Genomic DNA, 13,920 nt, shown 5'->3' with positions numbered 1-13,920 from the left:
CTCCACGACGGTCATCTTCCCACAATGGGTACATGACTCATCCACAAACGCCGCCTCAGCGTGCCTTAAGCCCAAGCACGCGATACAGCGTTGGTGACCATCCCGAGGTGCCAGGTAACGACCGCATCCAGAAACACACAAGTAGAACGAAATCTTTAAAAAGACGCAAACTACTCGTGTAAGCTCTTTCAAGGACTGACTCTTTTAGGTGCTGAAGCACGCAGGGGAAAAGCCGCTGCAGCACAGACAGGGAAATGTGCACTCTCCTTGAAGGCGCTCTCTTACCAGCTGTAATAACAGCTTTTTAGCGCTCTAGGCGCACCGTTTCACCAGCCGTGAGAACAGCCTTCATGCTGAATACAGCTTTTTGCTCTAATAAAAAGGCAAAAGAAAAAAACAAAGGAGAAAACGGTCCCGCTGCTGCGCTGGCCGCCTGCACCGCAACCAAGAGACGTCTTGAAGAGCTGACTTGTTCACACTCGTGCTTTCAGTAGCTTTCTTCAGTGTTGCAGAAGTTTGGCTCCGAAGCGAAAAGCGGAAGATGCAACGCACCTGCTGCTCATTATATACCCGCGCTGCGAGGCAAGCAGCTGATGCATATGATTGCATGCCAATGTGCATTGGCTCATTTAGTTACACTCGAAGTAGATTGGCCTCTCTAACGAGATTCCTATTCGTTGGTCTGTCCGACATACTTCGAACGTGACCGACTGAATGGGAACTATGAGTTATCAGGATGTTCAACAGAAAAATGAACAATATAAGAATGCATGTTGCATTTTTTTTTTTTTTTTTTTTTCTGTTTTTGCTAAAGCCATGTTCAGTCAATGAAATAACCAGTTTTATACTTTGTTACAAACTGGAGATTTTATTGTGTTATATAGTAAAATAAACTTACTGACCCCATATGAGGACATCATTTTTTTTTTCAAAAACTAATTTCTGTTCAAATACAATGCTTAGTTGTTATATTTACCAGGTCCTACTAATCCCAAATAGCATACAAAAATGCATACAAAATCTTGTGGCTTTGGGCCCAGTGTATTTCTAGCTTTCGCAGGCATCTTTATTATTATTATTTATTTTATTTATTTATTATTTTTTTTATGATAAAAATGTTATGCAAAAAATATTTTCATTCTATTAAACTTCAGCTTGTCTAATGTTTTCTCTTTTTTTGCTTTTGTTTTTTTACTTATATTAATTCTAAAACTTTGAGAATAAAGCTCAATTTGTCTACTTTCAAATGATACCACAACTATGCTCCAAACGGTTAAGGAAAGACAACCATTTGAGTTCAAGCATGTCATTTTCCTTTTTGGGGTTCAAAATGGGGTGCGCTTCAAGAGTAAAAAAAAAAAAGGGTTCAGAAAAACTTTCCATAGGCCTATATCTAAGATAACTTCTTTAAATAGTTTGTTATAGATGACATCTTCACAGATGTTCACAGATATCCAGTCTTTATTTAAATGGAGTTTGGCTTGCTGCAAAATTGTGTTCACACATATGGAAACACACAACAGCTACATAGCTTGTTTGTGGTAATTGTAACTTTTAGAATGGCAGGGGGGAAAAAAGTAACTGGACAAACATACTTTTATTGAAACATTTCAAAACAAATTTATCAGGTAGTGCCACAGAGACCTTTTTATGTCCTATAATATATTAAAGCATTCCTTTGGGCAATAAAGCTGTATTAGAGTTGAATAAGTTACATAAAATTAACTAATTAATTAAATATCTTTTTCATATGATTGTAATGGTTTTGTTTATGTAGTATGGTTCTATATTTGTGAATGAACTCACTCTAACACAGGCAAATTTCAGACTTTGTCTGACAATAAAGTTATATTACCATCATAAATGTGTTGTATTCATTTCCGTATGATAATCTGTGCAGCTTTCAGTGGACGGGACTGTTTTAAGTTATTAATAATGTAACATAGATGAATGAGTAATTAAAGAGCAGGATGTGCTTGATATTTAAAATCAATATTAAAAGTGCAATAAGCCGCAAAATAGAACTGAATCTGATACTGACAGGGTGCTTTCTGAGTTCCAAGCAAAACACAGGAAAGTAAACTAGCCTTTGTTTTCACCTACATGGTCAAATATTTTATAAAGTAGTAGGCTATATATAACTGTGACAAAACTTGACTGGATAGTGCCAAATTGCAGAGCTCATGCAAACATACAGTATCCATATCACTATAAACAGATGATTATTTACATATTTACTGCATATCTGCATATTTACATATTAGTCTAAACGGCATTCTCTCATCAGTGTGGATGTTGGGATGTTCATTTACAGTATATGGCTGCAAAGGTATTTCAAACTTCTTTTTATCCATTAAAAAAAAAAAAAAAACTTTGCTGTTAGTATATCACAAATGTTAAAAAGAGGTGCTCTACCAACAGAAGAAGAGGTGCAACCAAAAAATTAAAATGCATATGAACTGCACAAAGGTGCAAAACTCTTACAGCGCTCTAACTTTATTAATTAAAAAACATGACATTTCGGCCGTTATCAGATAACAAGAGTAACAATCTCACACAGTGTTACGAAGGCGGGACTCAGAGTAAGATCCAAATGCAGCTTTATTAAAAGGTGAGCGTGGTCGTACAGGCAGGGGTCAGATAACAGCAAACAGGTACAGCAGGGAACAGGCAGAATCGTAGTCAGGAACAAGCAGAGGGTCAGGGCTGGCAGATGTCAATCACAGGTCAGTATACAAAGCAAAGGTCAAGACAGGCGGCACAGGATCATAGACGGGAAACAGACAGGCAGACAAGATATAAACGCTTGGAAATGTATCACAGGGAAAACAAGACCTCGCGGTGAGGTGGTGTGTGTATGAGTCTTTTATAGTCCAAGTAATGTGTGGCAGCTGGGTGTGGTGATTAGTGTGGAGTGATTGTGAAGTGAGTGCAGGTGATAAGCAATGGAGGATCATGGGAAATGTAGTTCGGGATGTGACAGGAACAGACGTGATCGTGACATAACGCCCCCCTCCCGGAAGGCGCGTCCTCGCGGCGTAAAAGGAACAGCTAGGGAGGGGGGTGGGGTTGGTTGCATTGGAGACTGGCATGTCGACGGGAACGAGGTCCCCAATGCAGATCCAGGAACCCGGGCAGCCATGGAGGGTCAGGAGCCTCGGCGGCCACGGTGGGTCAGGTGGTTCAGGCGGCCACGGCGGGTCAGGTGCCACGAGCGGCCACGGCGGGTTAGGGGGTTTGGCCAGCCACGGCAGGTCAGGTGGCTTGGGCAACCATGGCAGGTTAGAGTCCATAGATGACCACGGCGGGTCAGAGTCCATTAATGGCCATAATAAGTTGCAGTCCATAGTTTGCCATAATAGTTCTGAGGCTGTTATAGGCAGTGACCGGGCAGGAACCCCACCCACAAACTCCCCACCCCTAGGTCTACTGCCCCCCCCAAAAAAGTTCTTGGGGAAATCAACGGAGGACGTAACGGGTTGATGGGCAAGGAGCTCAGGGAGCGCCAGCAGGGTGGAGCAAGGGGACTTCGTGTCCATATCCGAGGAAGCGGACAGCTCGGTGATGGCCTCCGTGGCCGTATCAGGGAAAGCGAGCAGCCCTGGGATGGCCACAAGCTGTTCTGGAACGGCAACGTGCCGCTCAGTGACGGCAGCAGGCTCGGGCTGGTAGACAGGTCCATAGTCAATACAACTTGAGTGCATCCTCCAAGCACGCAAGAACGCCAAGTAGTAGAAGGCCAAGACCATCCTCCAGGCCTTGACTGAACTGCCATGGAGCTCAGGCTGCTCTGGGACGACAGCGGCCTGCTCTGGCTGGCAGACTGCTCCAAAGTCCATAGAGTTAGAGTTTCTCCTCAACGCACGTAGGACAGCCAAAACATAGAAAGTGAGCACAGCCCTCTGGGCCAGAACAGGACTGACCAGGAGAGCAGGCTGCTCTGGAGTGGACTCACTGGCTGGAACACTCCTTACATCCCTACGCATTGCAGGGGCGGCCATCTTGCCCGTGGGCACTGGCAAGGCAGCCATTTTGTCCATCGCGTCCGAGGCACTTGCGTTGCAATCGGCGAACTTGGGAGCGTTGCAACCGGCGAACTTGGGAGCGTTGCAACCGGCGAACTTGAGAGCGTTGCAAACGGCGAACTTGAGAGCGTTGCAACCGGCGAACTTGAGAGCGTTGCAAGCGGCGAAATTGAGAGCGTTGCAACAGGTGAACTTGAGAACGACGCGGCCGGCTGGCTGGGGTGCGACGCGGCCGACTGCCTGGGGTGCGAAGCGGCCGGCTGAGGCTTAGGAATGCCAACCGCTCGTGTTAAAGTCAGTGGGGGATCAGCCACACTGAAACGCAACCCTCTCCGCTCTCTGACTGATCTAGAGACGTGACTCTGGGCGTGACTCTGTTGCTCTGGGCGATCAGCGGAGAAGTGCCGTTGCTCTGGGTGATCAGCGGATGCGTGACTTGTGGTTGCGGCCGCCATTTTGTGCGTGTTCTCGGGCATGGCAGCCATTACGGGATTCACCATGGTGTCGGAATCCTCCGCGACACCCACAGTGAAAGTCGAACCAACTGCGAGCAGGGCAAAGTCCAGGAATTCCATGAATGATCCACGGGGACCATTGGTAAGTAGACAGGTCTTCAATGGTTCATTTAATCCATAACCAAAGAAGTCTATGAGGGCACAGTCTGGCAGATCATATAAATAAGCTATATCCAAAAAGTTCTGAAATTGCACCTCGAGGGTAAGGGTACCTTGGCGAAGGCTGACCAGTTGTATTGTTGGGTCCATGCTGAGACTGATAACGCTCACAGAAGCTGCTGGATCTGGGTGTGGCGAGGTCTTCTGTTACGAAGGCGGGACTCAGAGTAAGATCCAAATGCAGCTTTATTAAAAGTGAGCGTGGTCGTACAGGCAGGGGTCAGATAACAGCAGTATACAAAGCAAAGGTCAAGACAGGCGGCACAGGATCGTAGACGGGAAACAGACAGGCAGACAAGATATAAACGCTTGGAAATGTATCACAGGGAAAACAAGACCTCGCGGTGAGGTGCTTTTTCCAACTAAGTTTCTCCACACTCCCTTTCAATTTCTTACCCTTCTTCATTCTTAAGTTTAATGTTTACTGTGCATTTAGACTATGTATAAGGTTCTTTAGGCTATCTATAAGGAATCTTCAGAAAGGCTCTCTCAGCTCCAGAGGAAATTACCGTTCTGCTTCCCTTAAATGCTCTGCTCTGTGGTAAGCCCAAAGTATACTTTGGTCATCCGCATTTTCCGACAGTCTGTGCACTATCCACGTGATGTAATTTTCAGGAAGGTCCATGCACGTCAGCATGCACGTCTGCATGCAGCCCAATTTTTGTGTTTGTGTGGACTGTGCACTTACATCAGCGCATGCGAAAGGTTAATGTTGAGATAGACTAGGTGGTAATATTGCACAGTTGTGATGTACTGTGCAGTAGTCGAAGTGGAGTCCAGAAAGAGCAATACAACACAGTAAACACAGCAGCATATTCTTCTCCATCTTTGTTATGGCTCTTGTTCTAAACTTTGCATGCAATGGCGGATCAGCTACTTTTCTTCTTCTATCCTTCTGAGCTAATGTCCTGTAAATTTGTGTTAATTTTAAAAATGTAAAAAAGTGTTCTTAGGAGTTTTTAAAGAAAGAAAGAAGGGAGGATGCTTGACAGATGTCTTGATGAAGAGCATTCCACAACCTGGGAGCCACAACACTAAAAGACCTGGCACCCATAGTGATCAAACTACATTTAGGAGACACTAACAATTCCGCACTAGTCTTAGTCCGGTGTGAAATGTATTTTTAGTTAGCATCATTTTAGGCAACCTTGTCCTGTTTTTGTTTAGCCAAGTTGTACCTCTAGTTTGCTGATTTATTTTATAAATGAATTTATAAAATATATATCATATAAATTATAATATAAGTATTTATCAAATTAATTAACACACTCTCTACATTATGAAAACTTATTTCAAAAATTAAAATAGTGAAATTCCCTAATAGTAATAACAAATGACATTAATGTTTTTCTATAAAAAAAAAAAAAAAAAAAAAAAAAAAAAATTTGTATTTCAAAAAAACTTTGTATTGTAACACATTTATTCAGAAACCTCAATCGCAAACAATATGGTCAAGATCCACATTTTTGATTCATTACAGTTCATCACTAAGCAGATTTAGTCACGAACAGCACAAATGGCTTGTGAAGTAACACAGATCATCTGCTCTTTCGCAGTATGGAGAGAGTGCGTGTGCATGGTTGCCACACTGTAAAAAAAAATCCTTTTTTTTTAATCCTTTAAAAAAAAAATTACAGTATTTTTCTGTAAATTTTAAATTATGTTTAAAACTATGTAAAATTACAAACAATATCTGTAAATTAACAACTTGACTATTATTTTAAGTGTTATATCATTAATGACAGTAATTCTCATGTTTTTATACAGGAAAATTACAGTATTTATAAACTATTTTTTCGGTTTTGTTAAATTGTATACAAATTGATGTAAAATTACATAATTAATAATAATCTGTAATTAAACATGTAGCTCATTATATTAAAGGGTGATATCCATACTAACAATTTAACATTCTTCTTTGTAATTTTAAAGTAAACCTTATTGGTTTTATATTTAGCTGTAATTCTGGATACAAAGCAAACTATGTATGGCAAACTAAAGTGTACTAAACTAAACTTTTTAAAGTGTACAAAGCTGCTCTGCTCTCCAGGTTTAAACTTTCAGGCCTGTAACGAATGTGTAGCGGTTATTAATAAATGTATGGATGAAATATGAATATAATAATTCATAAGGTTATGAATAAATTATGATTCATATATCGACCCAACGGGGAATTAAACATATATTGTGAATCAATTACAACGAATTATAATCATTTACATATATGATTAGTTCTGGTTTAATAATTATTTAGAGAAACTGTTCGTTTGTCCAGCAAACTAAGTCCCTCACAGTGTCACAGACACGTCAGGTTCCACCTCACTTCAGTACCCGCGCACCCAATCACCAGCGTACTAATCACCGCCACCTGAAGCTCATCACATCAGTCATCAACACCAGCACTTAAACCCCACACTCACACACACTCACTGTCCGGACTCGTTTGTGTTACACCAGTTGTAAACTTACCTCAAGGACTCCCAAGGCGATACTTACCCAGCCTCATCATCTCCTTCGTCTCCATTGTCTCCAGTCTCCTCGTGTGCCTACCTACCAGTGTGTGTGAGTGTTTCCATCTGCCTTCTCCAGCGTCTCCCTCTTCATTCATCTGCAACAACATCAAGGACAGTATTATCTATCATTCCACCTCTGAGATCTTCCACCACTTCATTCACCACCCGTTTTGCTCTGCTGTTTGCTCAATAAACATCTTAACTGCTTTTATTCCTGCCTCCGGTGTCTCTGTTATAACAGAAGACCGGACCATAACAGCTAAGCATCAGCATGAGCCATCAGGACCCCTTTCAGGAGCTCGTGGACATTTTACGTCGAGCACTCACCTCACAACCACCATCACCATCACCAGCACCCACCGCTGCTGCCGCTTCCGCTTCCGCTTCCACCGCCACGGCTGCTTCTCCAGTCTTCACCGCCAGTCCCATGGCCAAACCGGCGCCCTACTCTGGATCGGCGGAGGAATGCAGCGGATTCCTTCTGCAGTGTGAGTTGGTTCTGGAGATGCAACCGCACCTCTACCCCACCGACACGGCTAAAATAGCGTTTGTAATATCACAACTGCAAGGTAAGGCCCTTCTATGGGCGGATTCCCTCTGGACTCAAGGAAGCTCTGTCGTTAAATCATACCCTGCATTCGTCTCTCACTTCAGAGAAGTTTTCGGAAAACCCCTGACCGACTCGTCTACTGGTGAGAAATTGTACAATCTGAAACAAGGAAATAAGAGTGTTAATGATTATGCCTTGCAGTTTCGAACGCTAGCCGCAACCAGTGGTTGGAACGAACAAGCCCTCATCACCACCTTTCGACAAGGGCTGGAGCCCAACGTGCGGTTGCATCTCGCTGCATACGAGGACTCCCTAGGACTCGAACGCTTCATCCAACTCGCCATCCGCGTGGGTTCTCGTATGCAGTCGTGCCTCCTAGAGCACCAGAGCCAGCTACCAACCACCACACTCCTCCGTCGGTTCGAACCCGTCAGCTCCCCAGAACCAGCAAGTGAACCAATGCAAGTGGATAACTCCCGCTTATGTTCTACAGAAAGACAGAGACGGCTGACCCTGAATCTATGTCTATATTGTGGTTCCCCTGGGCATGTAATCTCCACATGCCCAATTCGTCCTCCTCGACCCGTGGTGAGTGCCATCATTCCCTCAATCCAAAAAATGAAACCACTCACTACTGTAGTAAACCTTACTGCTGCTAATGCTTCTATTTCAGTGGTGGCGCTCCTCGATTCAGGGTCAGCAGGAAATTTCATCTCCGGCGCCCTCTGTCGACACCTCGGGCTCAAGACCTCGCCTTCTCCGAATGTTTACAAGGTCCACTCCATCACGGGCAAACCCCTGAGCCGAAGAATGATCCGACGGATGACTGGACCACTTCAGCTGCAAGTGGGTATCTTCCACACTGAGAACATCCATCTGCTGGTTCTGGAGGAATCCACCGCTGACGTGGTTCTAGGGCGTCCATGGTTGGAACAACACAACCCCACCATCTCCTGGCGCACGGGCGAAGTCCTGAAGTGGGGCGACCACTGCTTCTACAGCTGCTTCCCAGACCTTCCTACTCCAAGATCTCCTCTCTCCAAAGACATCTCCATTAACGCAACCTCCATCGAAAGTCCTGTGGATAAGCGCTCCGTCGACATTCCACCCGATTATGCCCACTTCAGTGACGTCTTCTGCCCGCAACGCGCCTCCAAGCTTCCTCCACACCGGCCATGGGACTGCGCCATCGATCTGTTGCCGGGTGAACCAGTGCCTAGGGGACGCATATACCCCCTGTCAGTACCGGAGGAGAAGGCCATGGAGGAATATATCAAAGAGGCCCTAAACCAAGGATACATCCGCCCGTCTACTTCCCCTGCTGCTTCAAGCTTCTTCTTTGTGGCCAAGAAGGACGGAGGCTTGCGGCCCTGCATCGATTACCGCTCCCTAAACAAGATAACCGTCAAGTTCAGGTACCCACTTCCCCTCGTCCCAGCGGCCCTGGAACACCTCCGTGGTGCCACTGTGTTCACGAAGCTGGACCTCCGCAGCGCGTATAACCTCATCCGGATACGCGAGGGGGACGAGTGGAAGACCGCCTTCGTCACGCCCACCGGCCACTACGAGTACCTCGTTATGCCGTATGGCCTGGTCAACGCCCCCTCCGTATTCCAGGACTTCATCCATGAGGTGCTCCGGGAGTTTCTCCACAAGTCCGTCCTAGTGTATATAGATGACATCCTTATTTACTCCCGGAGCCTGGCCGAACATCGCCACCACGTTGCGGAGGTCCTCCAACGCTTACGGCAGTTCCATCTATTCCTGAAAGCAGAGAAGTGCTCATTCCATCAGCCCTCTGTCCACTTCCTGGGATACGTGATAGATCACAGTGGCATCCGGATGGACGAGGGGAAGGTGTCCGCCATCCAGAACTGGCCAACCCCAAGTACCATAAAAGAACTCCAACGCTTCCTAGGTTTCTCCAACTTTTACCGACGTTTCATCAAGAACTACAGCACCATCGTCAGTCCACTCACCAACCTACTCCGTCATCAGCCCAAGTCTCTGTCCTGGTCCCAATCTGCCAACGAAGCTTTTGAACACCTCAAGAAAGCCTTCACCACCGCTCCCCTCCTCGTCCACCCCAATCCAGACCTGCCATTCGTCGTTGAGGTGGACGCCTCCACCACCGGAGTGGGAGCGGTCCTATCACAGCAGCAGGGGAATCCAAGTAGGCTCCATCCATGTGCCTTCTTCTCCCGCAAGCTCAACCCGGCGGAGGTCAATTACGACATCGGGGACCGGGAACTCCTGGCTGTCAAGCTCGCCCTTGAAGAGTGGAGGCATTGGTTGGAGGGAGCTAACCATCCGTTCCAGGTACTCACTGACCACAAAAACCTCGAGTACCTAAAGGCTGCCAAACGACTCAACCCTCGCCAAGCCAGATGGGCGATGTTCTTTTCAAGATTCAACTTTACAATATCCTACCGTCCAGGCTCCAAAAATCTCAAAGCTGACGCTCTCTCACGTCTCCATGCACCCGAGGAAAAGAATGAAAACCCCGACACCATCCTGCCCGAATCCATATTTATGAGCCCCATCGAGTGGTCAGAAGAGACACTCCCCTCCTCCAATGCCTCCTCACGAACTCCGCCGGGTTGCCCCCAGGGCTTGCGTTACATCACCCGGACACGACGCACTCCACTCCTGCACTCCGTTCACTCTTCACTTGGCACTGGTCACCCGGGGGTCAATGAGACCCTCTCGCTGCTCAAACAGCGCTTCTGGTGGCCAAACATGGCCAACGACGTCAGAAGGTACGTGCAGGGCTGCAGGGAGTGCGCCATCTCCAAGAGCCCACGCCATCTTCCCACCGGCAAGCTCCATCCTCTGCCCGTTCCTGAGAGGCCCTGGTCACACCTGGGGGTCGACTTCGTCACCGACCTCCCAGAGTCTGAGGGTAACACATGCATTCTAGTCGTCGTAGACCGTTTCTCCAAGGCCTGCCGCCTCATTCCCCTGGAGGGTCTACCCACAGCCATGACCACAGCCGAGTTAATGTTCAACCATGTCTTCCGTCATTATGGAATCCCCGAGGACATTGTCTCTGATAGAGGACCTCAATTTATCTCCCGAGTCTGGAAGGCTTTCTTCTCGCTCCTGGGTGTGACCGTCAGCCTATCGTCTGGATACCACCCTCAGTCGAACGGGCAGACGGAACGGAAGATCCAGGAGATCGGCCGCTTCCTGCGTACCTTCTGTCACGGCCACCAGAACTCCTGGAACCAGTACCTGGGTTGGGCCGAGTACGCCCAGAACTCCCTCCGTCAAGCCACCACTGGATTAACACCTTTCCAATGCGTACTCGGTTTCCAACCCCCACTGTTCCCCTGGAACGGGGAACCCTCCAACGTTCCTGCCGTCGACTACTGGTTTCGGGAGAGCGAGAGGGTATGGGACTCAGCTCACCACCAGTTGCAGAGAGCCCTGCGCAGGCGCAAGATGACAGCCGACCTTCGGCGCTCCCACGCTCCAACCTACCAACCGGGGCAGAAGGTCTGGCTGTCCACCAGGGACATCAGGATGCGCCTGCCCTGCAAGAAGCTGAGTCCCCGCTTCATTGGCCCATTCACCATCCTGCGACAGATCAACCCCGTCACCTACCGGTTACAACTCCCTGCACAGTACAAAAGAATTCATCCCACCTTCCACGTGTCACTATTAAAACCTCACCACCCTTCTGTTCTTCCCTCCACAGAACCTGACGTGGCAGCCGTCGAGCCCCCCCTTCCACTCATCCTGGACGATGGAACTGCTTACGTGGTACGAGAGATCCTGGACTCCCGGCGCCGTGGTGGTCTCTTGGAATACCTGGTGGACTGGGAAGGCTACGGCCCCGAAGAACGCTCATGGGTCCCCAAGAATGATATCCTTGATCCTGCTCTGTTACAGGCTTTCCACACCAACCACCCAGACAGGCCTGCCCCACGACCTCGAGGACGACCACCACGACGTCGGGGTCCTCGGCCCTCAGGAGCGGGCCGTGGGAGGGGGGGTACTGTCACAGACACGTCAGGTTCCACCTCACTTCAGTACCCGCGCACCCAATCACCAGCGTACTAATCACCGCCACCTGAAGCTCATCACATCAGTCATCAACACCAGCACTTAAACCCCACACTCACACACACTCACTGTCCGGTCTCGTTTGTGTTACACCAGTTGTAAACTTACCTCAAGGACTCCCAAGGCGATACTTACCCAGCCTCATCATCTCCTTCGTCTCCATTGTCTCCAGTCTCCTCGTGTGCCTACCTACCAGTGTGTGTGAGTGTTTCCATCTGCCTTCTCCAGCGTCTCCCTCTTCATTCATCTGCAACAACATCAAGGACAGTATTATCTATCATTCCACCTCTGAGATCTTCCACCACTTCATTCACCACCCGTTTTGCTCTGCTGTTTGCTCAATAAACATCTTAACTGCTTTTATTCCTGCCTCCGGTGTCTCTGTTATAACACACAGAATATTATAAACAGAGTTATTATCTGGCCATGAAAATAACTTGCTATTATAACATCAAAGCATAAAGCGATCGAAAAAACGTAAAAGTGACTTGGTTTTCAGCTGAAAGAACAAACAGAACAATCGCGCGTGAATAACGTTTTAATATATGCAAACTACGAATACAGAGGTTATACATCTAAATATATATACAAGAAAATACACACCTATGTACAAGAGTGGAAGTAGAGAAGGAAAGAGAGAAGGCAATTAGCAAACTCACAAACAGTCCTAAGCCAGCATGGAAATCAGTTTCATCATCTAAGATTGAGAAACGGCAGTATACTTGCATTGGTTGCGTGTGTCGAATTTCAGGTTAGCGCTGGTGCAGTTCGTTGGCTTCCTCCGTTCCGCGGGAATTTTTGAACTGAGGACGAGAGTGAGTTTCGCTGGAAGATGGCGATCCCGAAGCTGAGCGTGATGGCAGCGCGTGGTCACCGGAGAGGTCCGGGAAACGTGCACAAGATGCTCGTGAGACAATCGGGAGAGAACACACAAGAAATTGTGCGTCTTGCTTTTATGACAGATAAGCCGACACACCTCCTTGAGGTGGGGTAGCCAATAACATGGGTGCAAAGTTGGCGGGAAAGCTTTCCCTTTGTTTGGCCTCACGACTTAATCCAATGATTTATGATTATCAGATCAGATCTCCAAAAGGAGTGTGTTCTTCACAGTATCATTAAACACATAGAAAAATGCATTTGTCAGCTGTGTGACATATCTCAGTGAATAGCTCGTGTCCGGAGCTTTACGGAGAGACCAAACTCGATAGGTCAGAAAGGCATAGGAGAGAAGTTATGGTTTACAGACAAAATTATATCGTTAAAATGCACACTAGCACAAATACACTCATTTAAACACTAGGAAACATGCATAGGCCCTAAAAATATATGAAATATATATTTCAGCATAGTGGTAGTTTACAAATACAGTTCAAAATGTATGATTGTGTGTTTCTGTGTGTGTCTGTGTGTTTTTGTGTGTCCCTGTGTGTGTGGGGTGTTGGAATGTGGATCTGGTCAGTCTCTGGGGGTGGGGGGTGGGGTACTCCTTTTGAAGTCAGCAAAGTGAGGAAGTTGCCGTTTTCTGTTTACTCTCTCAGGTCCACAAACCTGCCGAAAGTCACAGTCGTCCGGAGCCGAGTTAGTGATTAACAAACAAAGTTCATCAGGTTAAAAGCGTTCTGAAAACTCCAAAGTTTATTGATTATCCTGATACGTGTGCATACGCTACAGGCCTTTGAACACACCAGTTGATCCAAATTGTGAATAGAGATGAGGAAAGCATGCATATTCTTTACAAGCTCAAACTCCCCAAAAAACACTCACCAACTTTCACAAACACACTCGTGGAATACAGGATTTTAAAGTATTGGTTATATGTTATCTGATCAGAATATGCATTTGTTATTTGGAGTGTGAGAGAGAAACCCTATATTGAAACATTTGAAACTAGAAAAAGCAGAAAATGGAGAAAATGGTCTGAAAGTACTGGAATGCATCCCAGCATGCAATGTGTGGAAAACACACATTTAATGGAAAATTTATAACCCTCAATTTGTCAGATGTGCATGTCTGTATTATGGAAACACCATGCTGCTGCAAACACTACAGTATTGAAATTAATGAGAAAATGCTTATTATTGAAGTTCTCA

General features: G+C 46.5%; 1 protein-coding gene across 2 annotated transcripts in view; it reads right to left on the bottom strand.

The window, feature by feature from the left end:
• Window positions 1-13,920, bottom strand: part of LOC137031650 (radixin) — a 572,796-nt gene that overhangs the window by 186,043 nt on the left and 372,833 nt on the right. Inside the window, exon 5 of one of the 2 annotated variants that reach the window (XM_067402757.1) lies at window positions 7,844-7,856. The exons of the other annotated variant lie outside the window; for it this stretch is intronic. Within the exon in view, the coding sequence (XP_067258858.1) occupies window positions 7,844-7,856 (13 nt within the window). The remainder of the gene's footprint in view (window positions 1-7,843; window positions 7,857-13,920) is intronic. 2 annotated transcript variants of the gene reach the window in all.

This window comes from Chanodichthys erythropterus, chromosome 12 (assembly GCF_024489055.1).
Source record: "Chanodichthys erythropterus isolate Z2021 chromosome 12, ASM2448905v1, whole genome shotgun sequence".
NCBI classification, from domain to species: Eukaryota; Metazoa; Chordata; class Actinopteri; order Cypriniformes; family Xenocyprididae; genus Chanodichthys; species Chanodichthys erythropterus.
Note: the sequence above shows the minus strand (reverse complement) of the source record. Positions and strands in the feature narration are given on the sequence as shown.